Source organism: Narcine bancroftii, chromosome 10 (assembly GCF_036971445.1).
Source record: "Narcine bancroftii isolate sNarBan1 chromosome 10, sNarBan1.hap1, whole genome shotgun sequence".
Taxonomy (NCBI): domain Eukaryota; kingdom Metazoa; phylum Chordata; class Chondrichthyes; order Torpediniformes; family Narcinidae; genus Narcine; species Narcine bancroftii.
Window position 1 is genome coordinate 40259502 of NC_091478.1, and position 19675 is coordinate 40279176.

General features: G+C 47.1%; 1 protein-coding gene across 17 annotated transcripts in view; it reads right to left on the reverse strand.

The window, feature by feature from the left end:
- Positions 1–19675, reverse strand: part of LOC138744480 (ankyrin-3-like) — a 666186-nt gene that overhangs the window by 77292 nt on the left and 569219 nt on the right. For 16 of the 17 annotated variants that reach the window (XM_069900721.1, XM_069900714.1, XM_069900719.1 and 13 more), the window contains 2 exons: positions 19498–19652; positions 4680–4891 (listed from right to left, as the gene is read on the reverse strand). In XM_069900721.1, the coding sequence (XP_069756822.1) occupies positions 4680–4891; positions 19498–19652 (367 nt within the window). The remainder of the gene's footprint in view (positions 1–4679; positions 4892–19497; positions 19653–19675) is intronic. The other variant, XM_069900713.1, reaches the window with a different exon arrangement.

Below are 19675 nucleotides of genomic sequence, written 5' to 3' on the forward strand. Positions count from 1 at the left end.
GTTCGAACAGCATGACGTGATGCACTTTAGGAGGACTAATTGCAGAAGGACAAACATTATGAATTAAAGGGGTTTACGGAAGATTCATGAACAGAGGGATCTTAGTGAATAATTCCATGGCTGCACAGAAATATGTGATGGTGAAAGGGGCATATGGGGTATTTGTTTTCATTAAGCAGAGATACACGAAAAGGAATGTCATCAAACATTGATGTGGCCAAAGATGGTCTATTGTGTACAATACAAAGGAAGGGATTGCCAAGGAGATTCACCAGAATGGAATGGTACAGTTCAGATCGGAGGAACAGACAAGCTGTGTTAGTTTTCCTTGAAATATGGGATTGGGAACATCCCTTAGACCATCAAACATAGTCCTCTCCCATCCATATACTCCATCTGTATCTCCTGCTCTCCAGAAAAAGCAGCCAACATATTAAAAGCCCATCTCTTCAGCCCCCTTCTTTTGGGAAAAAGATTCACAAAGGCAAGATCACACACCATCAGAGTAGAACACTTTCTTTCCTGCCACTATCAGACTCCTGAATGAACCCCACCAAATTAAAACTGGCTTGCCTTTGTTCCATTCTGACTGATCTCTCCTTGGAACTTTGCACTCTTTCGTGTCTGAGATGAGCAGCTGAGAACCACAAAGCAAACTTTATCATTGCATCTTGGTGCATGTGACACTAAGCCCGAACTTGGAATTTTATGTTCCTCTAGCAAGACCATCCTCAGTCAGAGGAACACAAAATTATGAGAAATTTTTCCCTTAGCAAAGGTATCTAAAGCTTAAGATCACAAACAAGATTGGAAAGGATCTGAGGAAAAACCATTCAGTCGTAGAGTTTTACAATCTAGAAACATATTCGTGCTGACCAAGTTGTAGACCTGAATTAGTCCTATCTGCTTGTGTCCCACCCATATACCTCCAACATTTTCCTATCCCAGAGTGTAGTTTAGATCTGGTGTGCATACCAGCATTGCCTGAGTAGGTGGATGTGATGGGTTCTCTTACAATATGCAACAGATATCTGGACAACAATTGAATTGGCAAGGCATAGAAAGCCATGGCTGAAAACACAGAAATCCTTAGGCTGTAAAAAATATGACCTGTTTCAGGCCTGAGCTCTTCTCCAAGGTATGAAGAAAAAGCAGGCAGGCGTCTGAATGGAGGAGGGGAGGAGCACAAACCACTGGATGAATGATGATAACTGAATATAGAGAGGAGGCCAGGAGAAAGGAAGGGGCTGGGGTAAAGAAGACAGAGCTACAGGATAGGAGTGGCAACTAACAGAAAATGGAGAAGTTGATATGCCATCAGGTTGGAGGGCGCCCAGGCAGAATAAGAGGTGTTGATCCGCCTATTTGCAGGTGGCCCAACAAGACCATAGACAGACATATTGGCAAAGGGAATGGGGCAGGAAATTGGAATGGGTGGCAATGGACCAAGTGCTGGTAAATGGGATTAGCATCGACAGGTATGATTGGTTGAAGGACACGATTCTGTGCTGTTGGACTCCAGTCAATAGAGTTTAGAAAGTAAAGTGATGTTACTGAAACCTGCATCAATTATCTTTCAATTATCTATCCTTAAGGGTTATGGAGATCCAACCATTGATGATGTTCTAAACACAGACCAAAATATATCTGGATATTAGAATAGTGCTCAAATTAGAAGATCAACAATATTATTATTAAGCATTGTAGAGAATTCAATGGGCCACATGCTCTATCCTAGTTCTGATGGCCGGCAATAGCACAAGAGACAAAGCACGTACATTGGCGTAGCATCTTTCTTACCTTTCTGGACGGGAAAATCTCATGAACACAAATAGAAGAGGGGAATAAAGGGAAAAGCTTCATTAGTGGGAACCCTACGCCCAATGGCAAATGTGATACTTCATGCCACTTGTAGCTGGGCAGCAGTAACATCTCATAATGGGTGTATATTATAACTGTAGTGTACAAAATCACAAAAAGGGGCAGTTTATAAAATTACCAGGGGCACAGATAAAATGAATAGACAATTCTAGGGCATAGTGGACAATTGTGCATGGGGCACAATTCTAGCTTCATGGTGAGGGGTGGGGAGGGGAGATTTAAGAGGGGCCCAGGGACAACCTTTTCACCCAGAGAGTGAAACGAGTTGCCTGAGGAAAATGTAGAAGTGGGCACAATTTGAATGTGCGAAGTATTTGCACAGATATACGGTTAGTAAGGGCTTAGAAAGATATGGACATATGTAATTTTGCTTTGCTCTTCAGGATTCAGAAGGCACGCTTCATGGATGGCCCAGCAACACTAAAAGATGGCCCAAAAATGTAGGCTGTCCATTCCTGAATTCACATTGTTTATTATCATGTGCAGAGATAATTGTTGTGTACTTCCAAAAACAGAATGTTATACCATCTTAGTTGGGTCACATGTTTATGTATGGCTTATTCTTATGTGGGAAGCAAGCAGAAAAATGGCAGGAACATCTAAATCTGCAGTTGGATTCATCTGACCATCTCACAGGAATTGATCTGGAAAAGTAATTAGCAGCCTTTTTCAGAAAAGGAAGTCCCTTGACCAATATGGATCTGCTGCTCAGTACACGACCACCCACTTGAGTTGCTTAATGCAAGTGCCATTTCCACAACCTTCTGCTCCCAGGGAGAGATGCACTCAGAGGAAGCGTGGGTTAGAAAATTGTAGTATTGCTACCCAACCTTTTACTACAGATTTACACCTGGTAGCACAAGACCATAGAGATAGCTCAGCCTTGGTGCTACCAAAAAAACGTACTATATGCACAAAATGTATTTAATGTTACCTTTTTTTTAAAAAAAACTTTGACCAACAGATTTTTAATCTGCAGCCGTAACAGAAGTAAATAGGAAATATAACTCTTTGGATTTATAATACATGATCTGGCTGTTCTTTGGAGCTCTATATCCAAAAACAATGTAGCTCCCTTTGCTTCACGTGATTTTCCTTTACAACAAACCATGCCTGTGGCTATATTTCCTTTCCACAGGAATACATTTCCTCTGTGGAAGGGATTGTTTTGTTGCCATTCTTCCCACACCCTACACGATAACCGTCAACAGATGACCCTCAACTCCAACCTCTGACATCGAGGATAAACAAGAATGGCCCGAGAGCCTTCCCATTTGACCCGATCAATACGCTTCATAATTTTAAATGTCTTCCATGCCTTTTCCAAAATAATCAAAACTAATGACAATTTTTAAAAAAATGAACACATTAAAGTCACATATTTAATTTAATTTTTAAAATGAAGGCACTGTAACAGGCCCTTTGGGCTAAGAACCTGTGGGCTGCCCAAATAAGCTAATTAACCTACAATCTCCATATATTTTTGGAATGTGGTGATACGGGCCCAGAGGACCCCAAAATCCAACAGCAATAGAAATTCACCAAGACAAATAGTTACTTAAACAAAAGTGGTTTTTAATTTTCTTTAAACATGAAAACAGTTTCAAATTTTAACTTATTAACTTAACTCCCTTCTAATTCTAAGTACACGTGTATGTAATGTGTGTACAAGTTCAGAAGAGTTCTTTGGTTTACAGTCCAATCTCACTTCTCACTCCTCCAAGTTCACCGTAATCAGGCAATTCTTATACTGTGCACAGAATTTAAAATTTTTGAATTTTCACCAAGCTCTGGTGCTTAAAGGTTCTGGTTGGTTTCAGAGAACGAGAGAGAGAGATTCATTGCTTGTTGGACACACTCACAAACTGATTCCCTCCAATCAGCTACTTCAGTGTCTTGCCGAAGAAACTTGCCCAATCAGGGTTTTCCAAATGATAACCTCTTCTTCTGCAGGTCACCATAGAGTTCCTTTTGCTTCCTTTATTTCAGGTGAAAGCCAGCCATTCCCTCTTATATGGACCACAAGGGATTTCAACAGGCTGAACTCAGAACTCATAACCTGACTTCAAAATGGGGTTTCAACAAGCTTCCCAAGGACACTGCAGAAGCCAGATCTCTCTCTCTCTCTCTTGGACAAAACCTGTTTGGTCTCTCTCCTCTCAATCTGCTTGCAAAATCCACATGACCATCAAAGAACAGCAAATTGCAACCAGACAGATTGCGCCACCGGACCCAAACTTCTAAGCCCATTCACCTGTTGCTTTTAAAACAATAATCCATTACTCCACAGCATGTGCATTTAGCAGCTACATGTGAAGACTCTTGAGCTCGGATTCTTCTATTTGTACCTCCTTATGAAATCCTTTAGCAAAGCAGTTTTTATTGTCTTTACAAAGGCCCTGGGCCCCAGACTGTCTGGTTTGAGAGAAGCTCTTGCATTTTAAATGAGATCTGTTTTGTGAAGTGCTTGTTTGTGACCTATGCTAAACCCCCACAATCTATCTCCTCCAAAAACATACCTATTCACAATATATAATATAATCCATCACAGTGGAGCATCCTGGGGAAACCCACATGGACATGGGGACAAACTAATTATAGACAGTATAGGATCTGAATGTGGGGCGCTGGGGCTATAATTAAACCATGCTAACCATGCCTCCACTACACTTAGCATGCTACCTCATGGGGCTGATATTGCAGAAGATCTTATCCCACATTCCTTACCAAGCCCCTAAACCAGTACTCTACAATCCCCAACATTTAACACAGCACAATCCAATAAAATGCCCAATTACCTGAAGCCCCACTCGAATCCTTTTGGTCAAGGCTCCATCTGGGAAGGATGCTTGCACACTAGGAATGGTCGAACTGCTTAACATTCCTCCTTCAGGCCCCATTTGATTACTTTCCTGCTTGATCCGAGATACAACAGCAAAGTACTGGGGAAAATCCTTGGTAACCACACGACAGATGCGCTTCTTCTCCAGTTCTTCCAGGCTATCGAGTTCTAGATCAGATCACATTCAGGGGTCAACTTGAGAGCATTTTTTTACTTCAATATTGAACTTGAACACAAATATCATCAGTGCTTTCCAAAAAAGGATCAGTCTGCATATATTCCGATGAATCAAAAAACTGGTTTAAAAAAAAATGACATCAGGCCACTAACTAGAGCAGTTGTCAAGTTGTGGACAATTGATCTGGAGACACAAGTCACCACAGCAGGTTGGTAATCAAAAAATCTGGAATAAAAATATCATCATTAGTGATGACTGTAAAACTATCATATCAACACTGTGAACCTATCTGGTTTACTTAGGTTACCTGTGGAATAAGTAAGCTGCCAGAGGAAGGTAGTGGGAGGTATAATTGTAATGATTTAAAGACTTTAAGACAAGAATGGGTACAATTTCGAGGGATATGAGCCAAATGCAAGCAAATGGGAAGATCTTGGATAGACAACCACATAAGCGTGGACACTGAGCAGAAGGGCCATGTTGCAAAACAGCGGGAAGGATATCTGATCTCCTTGCATGTCTGGCTATGAGATTCCATACCCTCCTGCCGAGTTGTTTGAAATGGTTCAGCAAACATTCAATTCATAGTCAACTCAGGAAAGAATGCAAGCCTTCTTCCCATGAAAAGCTCGCCACATGGAAGGGGATCCATCACCTTGTGATGGTTGCTTGTAAAAGCTATGCAATTAATTCCGCTTCCACTGTTCTCTTTCCACTTTTGTATAACTGTTCCTCCCCTTTTCAGATCTTTATCTAACTTCCTTTCAGAAGGAAAATTTTGACTATAGATTTCAGAACATTTAAAAAAAAAATCTGTAAAAAGGCATCTCGTTTCTCCTCTAGTTCTTTTGCCAATTATCTTAAACCAGAATCCTCTGGTTATCACCCTTCCAGTTAATGGAAACCAGCTTCTCCCAATTCACTCTGTCAAAATCCTCAAAAAATTAATGTACTCCAATTAAACCTTGACCTCTTGAGAGGCTAATCCAAATCTCTGTGTTTTTACCTCATCCAAGTTTCTCATGCCTGGAAATCTGCCCTGAAAATGAGTCAAAATTTTGACATGTTTTCTAGCATGCATTGCTGTTGACATCCGACCAGTAATCTGGCCCATTGCATGTTTAACTTTCTGGAGTTCAGGGCTGTTACTTTACTGCCTCACATCCTATCAAGTACCTTCTTTCAGAATAATTAAACTTCCAATCAAATTACAGGTATGCGCTGCTTTAACAAACATGATACGTTCTGTGAAACTGGGTGTTATGCAATGCAGACGATGTGCAAACACAATATTACTGCGCATGGGATGGGATACTGAACTTACGATAAATAATTTTTTTTCCCCACTTTTTAAACTTCTCTATAAACATTAGCCTGTATCACACACAATTTGACAAAGAAGATCAGGATTATCCACATCCCGGTTCTCAACTTCCTCAGTGCTCCCCGGAAGAGTTTCAGGTCAAATAACTTCACTCTGCAATGCCTGAAGGACCTGGCTGAGGCTCTTCTATGGGAGGCGATGGCTTCTTCAGGAACATGTCCAGTGTTGTTGCCTAGTTGGCTTTTTCTTTTCTTCATAAATTTCTTTATATGCAGCAAACATTGCATGAGCGTTCCTCGCTATCAGTGAAAAGTGTTCAGTGTTTGGCTCCATCTCTTCAGTGAGCTGTTAAGGTTTGCAAAGAATGTGACTAACCCCATAACAGTCCACTATGTCCATATCTCCGATCGGAATTTCTGACATAACTCCATAACCCTATCATACCACGGATGACGGACTTGTATGCGGTCGGACATTGCCCGATCGGATGTTAAGCGGCACACACCTGTATTACTTTCTAAACTGTTACATTTATTTTGGTTATGAATTGATTTAAAAAAAAATCTAAGAGCATGATATTGAATGCTGAGTTACTGGCTAAGACCTTCCTGGTCAGATGATCATATATTTCGCTCCAAGATTCGAGCAGATCATCTATATTGGCAAGAAGTCCAAATAAATTGCTGTGAAATATTTGGCTTGGGTCCAGAAGACATATGAATGCATGCTCCTCCTTTGATAAAAGAATGAATGCAACCAGTAAAAGGGAGGTTAAGATAAAGCAAAGGAATAATATTAAACCTACTGAAAATCAATAACTAAAACTGGCAACAAGCACTGAGGAGCTGGTGGAACTCAATGTGTCATGCAGCATCTGTGGGGAAAAATGCTCAGTTAATGATACAGGACAGGACAATTCAGGCTGCCTGTCAATTAGACTCTAGTCTGGAATTTCCAATCTTCCAGACAGGAGCATCTTAAAAAATGTTCCATTTAAATTTTTTTAAATTCTGTGAATCATCCAAGTGAAATTAAAAAATTAAATTTATTCAAACCAGAGATCGAAAACTTTCTGGATACCAAGGGCAGAAAAATAAAGCTGAGAGAGATCAGACAGGATCTTAATGAATGGTAAAGTTGACAGCAAGGGCAAACTCTTGAGTTTTTGTGAGGCACCTTGGACAGAAACATTAATTAGAGCAATAAAACACATCGTTTTTCATTTTATAGAAAATGGTTTGGTTCAGAGAAGACCATGAATATGTGTGTAGAGAATGCAAAATGCTATACTGAAAGGGTAAAAAGGGGATGTTTGGGAGAAATATGAAAGATGCATTTGCATTGATATTGCACATTTAACAGACCACTTTATAGGCAATGAAAGAAATAATAAATGCTGGAAATAATAAATGCTGAAAAAAAACATCAGTTTTGTTGGAAATTTTTTTTTCATGAAAACTAGAAGAAAATGGACATTGTACAGTATGCCTAAAGTCACGAAAAGGGGAAGGAGTGGAGAGGAGATAGGGAATGCCAGGAATAGAATGGAGAGCAAGACAAGTTGAATGACACACTTGGCAGGGGTGCCAATTGCAGGAGGTGAAGGCTTGCTGAACAGGGTTAATCCATCACATGAAGTGCAAACAGAAGGAAATGAATGTGAATAGATGAGAAAGGACAATTTTTTTTCCAAAATAAACACAGCCGTTGTGCTCCAGGCAATTACTGCTCTTTTCCTGGAATGGAGTCAATGTAAAAAGATCAGAACAGGAATCAGGAGTCATTCCTGTTCCGATATTTTACCTCCTTGACCCCACAGTAAAATTCCCGGAACACCTGCAGTCTAAAATTAACTGCAGGCATTCCGTGAAGAACAGAAGACGTGTGATTCACGTAACACTTGATGTCGCCACTGTAGCGCTGAACTTTCCAGGTACGTCAGGTATCGATGTTGCCACAGCGGCATTGTAAGCTCCGCCTCCTTAATTACCGCACTTTTGGTATCCTAAACGCGTGGCTTGGAATGGATATTTGGTCGTTCCTGTGTGAACGGCCACTCCAGATGATAAGTGTGACAATTGCCAACAGAAGAAAAACTTTAGTTATATGTAAAAAAAACATAAATGCTGGTCCTGTGAGTCACACCACACCCACTGCTGGGAATGTTAAAACGAGAGAATGCTGGAAATAATTGGGAGATTAGGCAGCCGCTGTGGAGAGAAGAAACAGAATTAATATTGCAGCTTGGTGACTTTTAATCAGAACTGGCTAATTTTCTTATGTAATGTGGTTACCTGAAATTGCCAAATTCAATTTAACCAATTCTCTTTTGCTTTCTGGATCTACATCAACGTCCACTTTAAAACTCTAATTTTTGCCTTGAAATCCCTTCACAGGTTTACAGATCAGCAATTTTCTCCATTCCCATGACTCTCTCTCAATTCTGTCCTCTTGAATCGTGTTATGCCCGACCACTGGTGACTAAGATTTCAGGTGCCAAAACCTCGAGCACTTCATATGCCACTCCACCTCTCCTGCTACCCTTGGGGCACCATTAATTGCAATTAATTGCAATCTTTCCAACCAAGGTTTTCGTTACCTGCTCTCCTCCTCTTGAATCAGGAGTCTGATATCCTACAGGACATTATAGGTTGCCGTCTGTGTAAAAAGATCGGAATGGGAATAAGGAGTCATTCCCATTCTGATATTTTACTTCCTTGACCCATTTCTGGAAGTCAGGAATTAAACACGCACTATCTTCATTTGTGGCTCACGGCCAATTTTTGTCTGATAAACTTCTGTGGAACACTGGGGTTCAAGGTGAAAAACTGGACGTAAAGAAAAACTGAATAAAAACCCTAGATGCTGGAAATGTGAAACAAAAATTCTGGAAAATGCAGGTTAGGCACATAGAAAATACATCAACTCTAATTATCTCCCTAGTATGTTGCCAGACCGGATGTGTATTTCCAGAACAGTATTTTCATTCCAGTACAAGTCATTGGTCTTCATGCTTAGTGGAAGTAAATGCTTTGCACATTTGATATCCCATCAATTTTGCAGCTTCATGCATTCTCTGACCATCCTTTTACTGAGAACCAAGTTGTACATTTATAGAGCACCTTTCACATCCTCAGGTTGCTCTGAATCCATCTTTACAGCTATTACATTTTATTTTCCTGAAGTAGGGTGTTTTCTTCCCTTCTCTGAAACAAATGTAGGAGCTCATTTTTGCACAGAAAACTCACACACGCACAGCCACAAATCTTCTGACAAATTCCCTTCCCTTATCAAAACATCTGATGTGTCAGGAACCACTTCCTCTGGTTCACACAAGCTTTCAGAAGATTTTCACTCAGATGGTTTTAAAGCCCTCGCCTCGTGGAAGCTGGTTAAAATTGCAGCCACAGAATTGGTTCATCGCTGAGCAAATTGCTGAAAGGTGCGAATCCCACCAAACACACTTACATCAGCAGCTCCGATATTCTAAGTCCAGGAACCTGTGTGCACCTCTTTTGCCTATTTAAGAGCCAAAGCTAATAAACCCGGCAACAAAGATTTTTCTTCCTGAACACTTGGGTGTATTTTATGGATTTCAGGCTGTTGATCATGAAAACCACCTTAAAAATTTCCTATTGTAATTTTTAAAAAAAGATATAACCTATTGTGTGATTTCCTATCATACTTTAAATCTACTGGTATATTGCCCATAGAACAAGCTGTTTTTGTCAGTCCAAGCATGCCTGGGCATGCACTCAGTGCAGGTGCTAGGTCTTCGGCCTGGGCATAATTAGTCACGACAGTCAGAGGTTGAGAATTTTCTTGGCAACTATAATCTACATCCGGCTGATTAACAACCTGCTTCAAGCATTTAAAACCATGAAGTGCAGCGTGCTTTTGAAAATACACTTTCTGCCTTCGCACTTGGACGTCCTCCCTGCTGATCTTGGTGCAGTCAGTGACGTACATGGTGAGAGGTTTCTCCAGGATGTTATAACCACGGAAAAGTTGCCAGTATCAGAGCAACTGGAATCTATCAATGGACACTCACAAGAGAGGCATCAGATGCTGAGTACAAATGAAAGTCAGCAGCAGAACATTTTTAGGTCAGTTGAACCAACGCAATGTGTCAGCGTCATTATGCGATTTAACGTGCTAAATTTGATAAAAGTTAATTTAACGTTTCTCCAACTTCCTACGTGATACAGCAAATCCAAAATTATCTTTGGGTTCAGCTTGAAGTTGTCTATCATAATCCACAATTTTTTTTTCAGGAAACAAACCTTTTGAAAAATTTTGTTGTCCAGTGTAATTTGAATTGGAATGAAGCAGGTAGGTTTAGCATGCATCAGGTCAGTACAAGCAAAACAAGAATAGAAAAATTGGTGGATTGCAACTTGTTGGACATTTGCTACTGTGGTGATGTCCCATTTGCTGATTTACAAAACAATTGATGCACTAGGCTAATAACTGCATCCCTGATCTGTGAAACTCAATAAGTCAAATACTACAGGACTTGCACTGAAAGTAAGAAGAGGCAACCCTAAAGGAGATGTAGGGCAAAGTTTTATTGCACATAGAGTGGGTAGATGTCTGGGATGGGCTGCGAGGAATAGCCACAGGGCCATTTAAGAGGCTTGTAGGCAGAGAATAAGCCCAGAAGTCTGGAAGGCTGGCGGCAAAACTCTGCATGCCAAACTGCATGAGTTTTTCAAGCTTTGTTGGGACCAAGGTAAACTGCCTCAGGATCTTCGTGATGCCACCATCATCACCCTGTACAAAAACAAAGGCGAGAAATCAGACTGCTCAAACTACAGGGGAATCACGTTGCTCTCCATTGCAGGCAAAATCTTCGCTAGGATTCTACTAAATAGAATAATACCTAGTGTCGCTGAGAATATTCTCCCAGAATCACAGTGCGGCTTTCGCGCTAACAGAGGAACCACTGACATGGTCTTTGCCCTCAGACAGCTCCAAGAAAAGTGTAGAGAACAAAACAAAGGACTCTACATCACCTTTGTTGACCTCACCAAAGCCTTTGACACCGTGAGCAGGAAAGGGCTTTGGCAAATACTAGAGCGCATCGGATGTCCCCCAAAGTTCCTCAACATGATTATCCAACTGCACGAAAACCAACAAGGTCGGGTCAGATACAGCAATGAGCTCTCTGAACCCTTCTCCATTAACAATGGCGTGAAGCAAGGCTGTGTTCTCGCACCAACCCTCTTTTCAATCTTCTTCAGCATGATGCTGAACCAAGCCATGAAAGACCCCAACAATGAAGACGCTGTTTACATCCGGTACCGCACGGATGGCAGTCTCTTCAATCTGAGGCGCCTGCAAGCTCACACCAAGACACAAGAGAAACTTGTCCGTGAACTACTCTTTGCAGATGATGCCGCTTTAGTTGCCCATTCAGAGCCAGCTCTTCAGCGCTTGACGTCCTGCTTTGCGGAAACTGCCAAAATGTTTGGCCTGGAAGTCAGCCTGAAGAAAACTGAGGTCCTCCATCAGCCAGCTCCCCACCATGACTACCAGCCCCCCCACATCTCCATCGGGCACACAAAACTCAAAACGGTCAACCAGTTTACCTATCTCGGCTGCACCATTTCATCAGATGCAAGGATCGACAATGAGATAGACAACAGACTCGCCAAGGCAAATAGCGCCTTTGGAAGACTACACAAAAGAGTCTGGAAAAACAACCAACTGAAAAACCTCACAAAGATAAGCGTATACAGAGCCGTTGTCATACCCACACTCCTGTTCGGCTCCGAATCATGGGTCATCTACCGGCACCACCTACGGCTCCTAGAACGCTTCCACCAGCGTTGTCTCCGCTCCATCCTCAACATCCATTGGAGCGCTCACACCCCTAACGTCGAGGTACTCGAGATGGCAGAGGTCGACAGCATCGAGTCCACGCTGCTGAAGATCCAGCTGCGCTGGATGGGTCACGTCTCCAGAATGGAGGACCATCGCCTTCCCAAGATCGTATTATATGGCGAGCTCTCCACTGGCCACCGTGACAGAGGTGCACCAAAGAAAAGGTACAAGGACTGCCTAAAGAAATCTCTTGGTGCCTGCCACATTGACCACCGCCAGTGGGCTGATAACGCCTCAAACCGTGCATCTTGGCGCCTCACAGTTTGGCGGGCAGCAGCCTCCTTTGAAGAAGACCGCAGAGCCCACCTCACTGACAAAAGGCAAAGGAGGAAAAACCCAACACCCAACCCCAACCAACCAATTTTCCCTTGCAACCGCTGCAATCGTGTCTGCCTGTCCCGCATCGGACTGGTCAGCCACAAACGAGCCTGCAGCTGACGTGGACTTTTTACCCCCTGAGGTCCTCCATCAGCCAGCTCCCCACCATGACTACCAGCCCCCCCATATCTCCATCGGGCACACAAAACTCAAAACGGTCAACCAGTTTACCTATCTCGGCTGCACCATTTCATCAGATGCAAGGATCGACAATGAGATAGACAACAGACTCGCCAAGGCAAATAGCGCCTTTGGAAGACTACACAAAAGAGTCTGGAAAAACAACCAACTGAAAAACCTCACAAAGATAAGCGTATACAGAGCCGTTGTCATACCCACACTCCTGTTCGGCTCCGAATCATGGGTCCTCTACCGGCACCACCTACGGCTCCTAGAACGCTTCCACCAGCGTTGTCTCCGCTCCATCCTCAACATCCATTGGAGCGCTCACACCCCTAACGTCGAGGTACTCGAGATGGCAGAGGTCGACAGCATCGAGTCCACGCTGCTGAAGATCCAGCTGCGCTGGATGGGTCACGTCTCCAGAATGGAGGACCATCGCCTTCCCAAGATCGTATTATATGGCGAGCTCTCCACTGGCCACCGTGACAGAGGTGCACCAAAGAAAAGGTACAAGGACTGCCTAAAGAAATCTCTTGGTGCCTGCCACATTGACCACCGCCAGTGGGCTGATAACGCCTCAAACCGTGCATCTTGGCGCCTCACAGTTTGGCGGGCAGCAGCCTCCTTTGAAGAAGACCGCAGAGCCCACCTCACTGACAAAAGGCAAAGGAGGAAAAACCCAACACCCAACCCCAACCAACCAATTTTCCCTTGCAACCGCTGCAATCGTGTCTGCCTGTCCCGCATCGGACTGGTCAGCCACAAACGAGCCTGCAGCTGACGTGGACTTTTTTACCCCCTCCATAAATCTTCGTCCGCGAAGCCAAGCCAAAGAAAGAAGGCAGAGAATGGATGGATATGGATCTCATATAGTGTTAGGTCTGCTTTGTTCATGAATGAGTGAGACAAACACCAGACTGAGTCGAAATCAGGGTTCTTTGTTCTTTATTGCCGGATTGTAACACTTGCAACTAACCATGTTAGTCGGAGAATGCATTCTGCCGTTATCAGCAAAATGGTGATTTTTTATACCCTTGGATACATGCTTAGAACATCATCATATCATTACTTGTCCAATGACTAAAACTGTTGCTATCCTTTCCCTGCTAGCTTCCTGCCTCTCAATCCATCAATGTCTCTCTTATCTTGTAAGTACAAGGATGCATTCACATCTTGTTACAGCCCTGTACAGGGTAACTCCTTACACATTCCCATCTCATGATGTTTTACCTTACAATAGTCAGAAGAAATTTAGCTTAATTTGACATCATGTTCAGCACAGGAACTACAGGCTGATGGGCCTGTTCCTCTGTGCACTCATTTGCATTGGGTATCTATCCCAAATCAGATTAAATTGAAAAATGACCTTTATAACTGTCAACAAATCTGATGTTAAGAAGAGCAAGTCATTCGTCAAGCAAGTATTCACTTGACTTAATTGGAAATATTCATGCTTCCAATTTTAGAACTTTGTGGACTCTCTCCTGCTAAAGGAATTCACAATGGAGACTCTTTCGCTCCTTATGCTTATGCCAGCTCTGTTCAAGAATGATCGTACTAATCCCATTGTTTTTCTCTCTTGCTCCAAGTCCCACAGCTTCATTTATCATTTACCAGCTCTTCTATTTGATGGCACAATATTAAATTAAATGAGGATACAGTATGATAGCATCCCCTTCCGGCTTACGAACCATTGCCACTCAAAAGACACCAATCCACCATACGATACAACTCCCATACGATTTTGAAAGGTGGGAGGAAAGCAGAGCACCCGGGGAAAACCCATGCAGACATGGGGAGAACATACAAACTCCTTACAGACAGCATGGGATTTTAACCCAAATTGCTGGTACTGTAACAGTGTTACAGCTAGGCTAATCATGTTGCTCTAATTTTGCCTTGTGCTTTTAGAATATTCCGTTTAAAAATATTCAATTTTCCTAACTCGTCCACTGTTACACATTTTACAGCATAGTTAGGAGTTGATTCGGTCTGTGCCATTTTTCGGAATTACCTGACAACTAATATTTGAACTTGAAGTTGTGAAGATGAAATAGACACAAAAACAAGACTAGCAATGGCAAGAACGGCATTTATAGAAATGAGAAACATCCTAATGAACAAGAAAATAGAGATGGATGTTCGCCTTAGAACTCTCAGCTGCTACATTCTTCCTATGTTGATGTCGGTCTGCGAGTCACGGACCATCATAAATGTAATGGAAAGAGGAATCAATGCAGCAGAGATGTGGTTTCTCAGAAGAATGTTCTGCCTATCATATAACAAAGAAGTTCTACAAAGATTGAAAACAAAACGTACATTACTTAAAAAAGAAAATCAGAAATTCTTTGGATACATCATGCGAAGAGAAGCATTAGAACATTTAGTTACAACGGGAAAGCTGGAAGGAAAATGAAGCAGAGGCAGAGAAAGAATGAAAATGAGAGATGGATTAACATCAAGGTTAGAAACAGGGGAGGCAACAACTACAATTCAGAGGGTCGGAGACCGTGATGGATGGAGAGACATGATTGCCCACGCCAAACAGCAAGGCACCCGAAGATGATAAATATTTGTCTCAATAAACAAGATGCTGAGGTCTCTTCAAAGAACGTTCAGAGTCACGAGGAACCACGGAAAGACCTAGATCCAGCAACGCATCTGAAAGATAGCACCTCCTACCGTGCAGCTCTTGTTTTAGGCCATGTGTTTTAGGCCTCCAGATTGGGGTTGAATCCACATTATTCAGATTCACACTTATTATGGACTCAGCAAAAAACTGAAGTGGAAGAAAGGGCTGCTTTCATGAAAAATTGTAAAATTAAGCCAATAACAGATCAGGGTTAACCAAAGGTGTTATAATTGCTAATGGTGTTATGTCACTTTTCATTAGTGGAGGAAATGGAATAGTTTCCACTTGGTTCAGTTTTATTTAATGAAACATTTTTATATTTGAAGTTCTCCAAAATGTCTAATAAAAATCCAAAGATCTCTGGTCACGTGGTATGATAGCAGGTCACGCAGCATCCATAGGAAGTAAAGGGTCAGAGTCCTTCTTCAGGAATAAGATGTTTTATGTGGGCATCTGTGGGCGTCTGCCTGGTTTTTTTCCTTCTTATTCCTGATGAAAGGCTCAGACCCGAAACATTGGTTACCTTTTACTTCCTATGGATGGTGCGAGTCCTGCTGAGTTTCTCCAGTATGTACGTAGATTTTTTTTAATTTAACTCAACATGATGTGATAAAGAAGTTTGACTTCTAATAGGTCATCAAAAATAAAAAGGAATCTATATTTTTGCTCATGCCTTAATGAAGTGCTCAATTCCAAAACTTTGGTTATACAGTACAACTCTGATCATCTGAAATCGGATACTCCGAAATCCTCATTTATCCAAATAAATCTTTAAATTTTGGATAAACGAGGATATTTGAAACAAATCAGAAATCCTCATTTATCCAAAATTTTTTCAGAGCCAAACTGACCTCACAGGTTTAAAAAAGAATTCACCCGACATGAAATGAGAACAATTATTGCCCTCGTTTCAGGTAACTCCCTCCCCTCCCTCTTTCCATTTCTTCTCTACCTTCCCCCTATTGACTTTTCGCTCTGACTCTTCCACTCGAACTGCACGGCCCTCGCCGCAAAACATTGGAAGAATTCCTTGCCCTGGCGTCATCAAGGAGAGCGGCCTCCCAGGCAGGAGCGGGGACCTCGGCCTCCCAGGCAGGAGCGGGGACCTCGGCCTCCCAGGCAGGAGCGGGGACCTCGGCCTCCCAGGCAGGAGCGGGGACCTCGGCCTCCCAGGCAGGAGCGGGGACCTCGGCCTCCCAGGCAGGAGCGGGGACCTCGGCCTCCCAGGCAGGAGCGGGGACCTCGGCCTCCCAGGCAGGAGCGGGGACCTCGGCCTCCCAGGCAGGAGCGGGGACCTCGGCCTCCCAGGCAGGAGCGGGGACCTCGGCCTCCCAGGCAGGAGCGGGGACCTCGGCCTCCCAGGCAGGAGCGGGGACCTCGGCCTCCCAGGCAGGAGCGGGGACCTCGGCCTCCCAGGCAGGAGCGGGGACCTCGGCCTCCCAGGCAGGAGCGGGGACCTCGGCCTCCCAGGCAGGAGCGGGGACCTCGGCCTCCCAGGCAGGAGCGGGGACCTCGGCCTCCCAGGCAGGAGCGGGGACCTCGGCCTCCCAGGCAGGAGCGGGGACCTCGGCCTCCCAGGCAGGAGCGGGGACCTCGGCCTCCCAGGCAGGAGCGGGGACCTCGGCCTCCCAGGCAGGAGCGGGGACCTCGGCCTCCCAGGCAGGAGCGGGGACCTCGGCCTCCCAGGCAGGAGCGGGGACCTCGGCCTCCCAGGCAGGAGCGGGGACCTCGGCCTCCCAGGCAGGAGCGGGGACCTCGGCCTCCCAGGCAGGAGCGGGGACCTCGGCCTCCCAGGCAGGAGCGGGGACCTCGGCCTCCCAGGCAGGAGCGGGGACCTCGGCCTCCCAGGCAGGAGCGGGGACCTCGGCCTCCCAGGCAGGAGCGGGGACCTCGGCCTCCCAGGCAGGAGCGGGGACCTCGGCCACCCAGGCAGGAGCGGGGACCTCGGCCACCCAGGCAGGAGCGGGGACCTCGGCCTCCCAGGCAGGAGCGGGGACCTCGGGCTCCCAGGCAGGAGCGGGGACCTCGGGCTCCCAGGCAGGAGCGGGGACCTCGGGCTCCCAGGCAGGAGCGGGGACCTCGGGCTCCCAGGCAGGAGCGGGGACCTCGGGCTCCCAGGCAGGAGCGGGGACCTCGGGCTCCCAGGCAGGAGCGGGGACCTCGGGCTCCCAGGCAGGAGCGGGGACCTCGGGCTCCCAGGCAGGAGCGGGGACCTCGGGCTCCCAGGCAGGAGCGGGGACCTCGGGCTCCCAGGCAGGAGCGGGGACCTCGGGCTCCCAGGCAGGAGCGGGGACCTCGGGCTCCCAGGCAGGAGCGGGGACCTCGGGCTCCCAGGCAGGAGCGGGGACCTCGGGCTCCCAGGCAGGAGCGGGGACCTCGGGCTCCCAGGCAGGAGCGGGGACCTCGGGCTCCCAGGCAGGAGCGGGGACCTCGGGCTCCCAGGCAGGAGCGGGGACCTCGGGCTCCCAGGCAGGAGCGGGGACCTCGGGCTCCCAGGCAGGAGCGGGGACCTCGGGCTCCCAGGCAGGAGCGGGGACCTCGGGCTCCCAGGCAGGAGCGGGGACCTCGGGCTCCCAGGCAGGAGCGGGGACCTCGGGCTCCCAGGCAGGAGCGGGGACCTCGGGCTCCCAGGCAGGAGCGGGGACCTCGGGCTCCCAGGCAGGAGCGGGGACCTCGGGCTCCCAGGCAGGAGCGGGGACCTCGGGCTCCCAGGCAGGAGCGGGGACCTCGGGCTTCCAGGCAGGAGCGGGGACCTCGGGCTCCCAGGCAGGAGCGGGGACCTCGGGCTCCCAGGCAGGAGCGGGGACCTCGGGCTCCCAGGCAGGAGCGGGGACCTCGGGCTCCCAGGCAGGAGCGGGGACCTCGGGCTCCCAGGCAGGAGCGGGGACCTCGGGCTCCCAGGCAGGAGCGGGGACCTCGGGCTCCCAGGCAGGAGCGGGGACCTCGGGCTCCCAGGCAGGAGCGGGGACCTCGGGCTCCCAGGCAGGAGCGGGGACCTCGGGCTCCCAGGCAGGAGCGGGGACCTCGGGCTCCCAGGCAGGAGCGGGGACCTCGGGCTCCCAGGCAGGAGCGGGGACCTCGGGCTCCCAGGCAGGAGCGGGGACCTCGGGCTCCCAGGCAGGAGCGGGGACCTCGGGCTCCCAGGCAGGAGCGGGGACCTCGGGCTCCCAGGCAGGAGCGGGGACCTCGGGCTCCCAGGCAGGAGCGGGGACCTCGGGCTCCCAGGCAGGAGCGGGGACCTCGGGCTCCCAGGCAGGAGCGGGGACCTCGGGCTCCCAGGCAGGAGCGGGGACCTCGGGCTCCCAGGCAGGAGCGGGGACCTCGGGCTCCCAGGCAGGAGCGGGGACCTCGGGCTCCCAGGCAGGAGCGGGGACCTCGGGCTCCCAGGCAGGAGCGGGGACCTCGGGCTCCCAGGCAGGAGCGGGGACCTCGGGCTCCCAGGCAGGAGCGGGGACCTCGGCCTCCCAGGCAGGAGCGGGGACCTCGGGCTCCCAGGCAGGAGCGGGGACCTCGGGCTCCCAGGCAGGAGCGGGGACCTCGGGCTCCCAGGCAGGAGCGGGGACCTCGGGCTCCCAGGCAGGAGCGGGGACCTCGGGCTCCCAGGCAGGAGCGGGGACCTCGGGATCCCAGGCAGGAGCGGGGACCTCGGGCTCCCAGGCAGGAGCGGGGACCTCGGGCTCCCAGGCAGGAGCGGGGACCTCGGGCTCCCAGGCAGGAGCGGGGACCTCGGGCTCCCAGGCAGGAGCGGGGACCTCGGGCTCCCAGGCAGGAGCGGGGACCTCGGGCTCCCAGGCAGGAGCGGGGACCTCGGGCTCCCAGGCAGGAGCGGGGACCTCGGGCTCCCAGGCAGGAGCGGGGACCTCGGGCTCCCAGGCAGGAGCGGGGACCTCGGGCTCCCAGGCAGGAGCGGGGACCTCGGTGGGGAAGTGTCGGTGATCAGCGGTGGCCACTTTTGTTTTGGTGAGAATTAAATATTATTTTAATGCTTAAAAAGCCTTCCCTTGTTGTTCGAACACTGTTACAGGTAATTTGCTGTTGCTACTAGGCTGTTTTGTAAAAAATGACTAGTTCTCCAAAAAAAAAACCTTTTATCCTGATCATTTTGGATAATCGGAGTTGTACTGTATATCTTTATTTTTGCTATATAAAGTACACAGTTTGACCTGGCAAGTTTCTCCAGCATTTTGTTTTTAAAGAACTCCATAGTTTTTGTCAAGCAGTAACCAAAATAGCTGCCAAAAGTGGATGCTCACCTTCATCCATACCATTTAAAATATCACTGAGTTCCTGTTCTTTATAGTCATACTGGTGCTCCTTCCAGACTTCCCCATTTTCACTCCGCAGAACGATAAGCTCCCGTTCTTTGTCTCGCATTGAACCAAAATGTGGTATCTCTACAATCACTGGGCTAGAAAGAAGAAAGATCTATTG